The 3,098-nt window shown below is 52.5% G+C and overlaps 1 protein-coding gene across 1 annotated transcript in view; it reads left to right on the forward strand.

Annotated features, from left to right (window-relative positions):
* Nucleotides 1-2,475, forward strand: part of esf1 (ESF1, nucleolar pre-rRNA processing protein, homolog (S. cerevisiae)) — an 8,057-nt gene extending 5,582 nt beyond the window's left edge. The window contains exons 12-14 of the mRNA XM_013914813.1: nt 67-147; nt 230-376; nt 1,976-2,475. Of these exons, the coding sequence (XP_013770267.1) occupies nt 67-147; nt 230-376; nt 1,976-2,302 (555 nt within the window). The 3' untranslated portion in view covers nt 2,303-2,475. The remainder of the gene's footprint in view (nt 1-66; nt 148-229; nt 377-1,975) is intronic.
* Nucleotides 2,476-3,098: the final 623 nt, after the last annotated feature.

The raw sequence follows: 3,098 nt of genomic DNA on the forward strand, positions 1-3,098 counted from the left end.
GTGTGTGTGTGTGTCCACCAACAGAGTTTCAGGGTCTCTGATTTTGTCTCTGCAGACATGAAGAAGAAACAAAAAGGGAAGAAAAAGAAGAAGCAGGAGGAAGAGCGACGGACGGCCGAGGAGGAGGAGGAGCTGCAGAAACAGAAGGTCAGAGGTCGCGGCTCGGCCGGGCCAGTTCTGGATCTGATCGTTTCGACCTGTCCCAACTAAACCGTGTGTGTGTTTCCAGGCTCAGATGGCTCTGCTGATGGACGACGACGACAAACACAAACACTTCAACTACGACAAGATCGTGGAGCAGCAGAACCTGAGCAAGAAGAAGAGGAAGAAGCTGCTGAAGAAAGGGGAGGAGCTGCCGGAGGACGACCACTTCCAGGTGAGCATACTCTCAACGGCTGCTGGCTGAAAACTGTAGCGAGGCGCCAGCTTAACCTTTGACCTCTGTGGTTCTGTGGTTGCCTGAACTGAACAGGATTCAGATGAAAGCGAAACAACGTGCTGCTGTGAACACGCGAGGCCGAGAACAGCTGAGCCGATGAGATGCAGTGATCCAGGCTCGCTGTTGGCCACAGTAGAAGTTCAGCAACATTCAGGCTCCCTGCTTTTACAGACAATAGGGCTTTGGAGTTGACGTCACGCAGTGCATTGTGGGATCGCGGCGCCATGTCAGAAGGCCACGAATCAAAACAAAGACACTGTGCTGGAAGCAGGAGCGTCAGAACCTTAAAACCAGCGCAAAAGACAAAGGGCTGTATCGCGACCGGACGCCAAGAGACGGTAACTGGAAGAAACGGCGTGCATCGGTAATGTGGACCCGTCTGAAAAAGGGCAGTGGTGCGGAAACCCGGGCAGCCTACCGCCATTGTCCTATCCCCATATTTTCGCATGCCTTGTCTGTGGAGTCGGCGCATATCTGATTCACAAACGGCTGGGTACGAGATTTGGCTGTTTTTAAGCCTCCACGCTGTGAGTGCGTTGACCATGTGACCAGGATGCAGCCAGAGGTCGCTCATAACATTAACTTCTCCTCAGCAGCTCTAGATGAACGATCCACGATCGATGCCAGCTGTTCTTGCTAAGCACATGTGGACATACTTTTCTGTTGTACTGAAACCACTTTACAGAAAGTACAATTATTTACAATGAACCTTAAACGCAACACAGCAGTTTTATGAATATTCAACAAGAGCAAGTGTCATCGGCCCTGGTTTGACAACCACACTGGGCACATGTTCACCAAAACACAGCACACCTTCACGACCTCGTCGAGCAGCGCTGTGTGCCGGTCAGGCCGACACCGCTCGAGCCCCGTGGGCAGCGTTGGAGCCCAGTCTGGATTTGTTACATGCGTTTCATATGCTGGTTTGCCTGCAATAATGCCATGGGGGTGGCAGAGAAGTCGATATGCGCTCGTGTGAGCGCTGCAATCCAAACGTCTTCGTTTAGTAATATCGGATACATGAGGTAACTCCCGTTGCCTCCAGGAGGGGAAACGATGGAAAGAGAGGCGATTTTCCAGCTTCCTGCCTTCACGATCGCGTGATCTAACGTTGCAACCGACAACACAGCTCGTACGAACCATAGCTGACGCTCCGTGCGCTTCGTTTGGCCTACTGTCGTGGCCGGAGGGGGCGTGGCCCCCTTCCGTGACATCACGCTCCAAAGCCCTATAACAGCAGTGATAAATAAATGATTAACCTTAGTGATTAAGTTTGAGTGCAGTGATGGAGTTATGCTGCATGTAGCATTGGGTGGGTGGGGGTGATGGAGGTCACGCTCGGGGCAAACGGCTGCTCCTCAGGCTGTTTGTGCAGGATTGGTTGGTCTGCATCGTTTGACTGATGGCAGCAGGTCACATGATGTGACCGCAGTGGGAAACGATGGCGCTGACCTCCAGACCCGTCTGGGCCAATCCAGGCTCAGGTGTGCGTGAAACTGACCTGGAGCTAAATGTCCCGTCTCTCCCTCTCTGCAGGTGGACGTTAAAGACCCTCGTTTCCAGGCCATGTTCACCTCCCATCTCTTCAACCTGGACCCCTCCCACCCCAGCTACAAGAAGACCAAAGCCACGCAGAGCATCGTAGCCGAGAAGCAGCGCCGGCGGGAGGAGGAGCAGCGGCGCCTGGAGGGCGCTCGGGAGGTCACGCCCACGCAGGCGGAGAGCGACGGGAAAAGTCGGGAAGCAGAGTCTGACGCTCGGGCGACAACGACGCAGATGGACCCGAGTCTGTCGCTGCTCGTCAGATCCATCAAAAGCAAAACGCAGCAGTTTCAGGCTCGCAAGAAGCAGAAGCTGCTGTAGCTCCAGACGTTAGCCACGTCCATCAGGCGCTGATCACGCAGGATCTACTTCCTGGACTGCCCCGGGTTTTGTGTTAATATGTTTGTGTGCAGCGGGATCCTGACAGCAGCACGAACGTGGAAAAGTTTTACTATTGATGTTTCACAGAACTGAGATTAAAAGGATTAAAAACACAGTCGTTCGTCTGGATCGCTCCTTCGCTATAATGCTGTAATATCGTTGTGTTCAGACAGGCCGCGGGCAGCTGCAGCCGCCAGCGTCGCATCCACCCGTCAGTCAAAGAGGCCACGCCCAAAAAGCAAGCTTTAATGCAGCCTTGCATCCTGGCCGAGGGTTAATAATCCAGGGAAAGGTGATGATTGGCTGAGAATCACCAACAGCCACATCATGTTAAACCACTGACAGAATCAGGCCTTTCTGTAAACATCAGACGAGATCAGAGTCCAGATCTGCCCACGCTGCTGTGTCACGGACACGTCACCGACGCTTCCTTTATCCCTACCAGAATGTTTTAGTCATCCCAGAGGAAGTGTTGTGGTCACGGTCACCCCAATAAACACAGTAACTCACAGAACTAATGAAACAATACAGTTTATTACAAACTCACAAAGAAATATATCAATTATAAGGATCCAGATGATTACAGAGAAACTTATTTCCACTGTGGAGGACGTGCTGCAGGCTGCGACTGCTGCACTGTGTGCTGCGCGTTAGATGGAGGAGTTGTGCAAAGATCCATTTGTGTGTGTGTGTGTGTGTGTGTGTGTGTGTGTGTGTGTGTGTGTGTGTGTGAAAG

The sequence above is a fragment of the Pundamilia nyererei genome, unplaced genomic scaffold (assembly GCF_000239375.1).
Source record: "Pundamilia nyererei isolate P.nyererei 1_Seehausen unplaced genomic scaffold, PunNye1.0 scaffold00225, whole genome shotgun sequence".
Classification (NCBI taxonomy): domain Eukaryota; kingdom Metazoa; phylum Chordata; class Actinopteri; order Cichliformes; family Cichlidae; genus Pundamilia; species Pundamilia nyererei.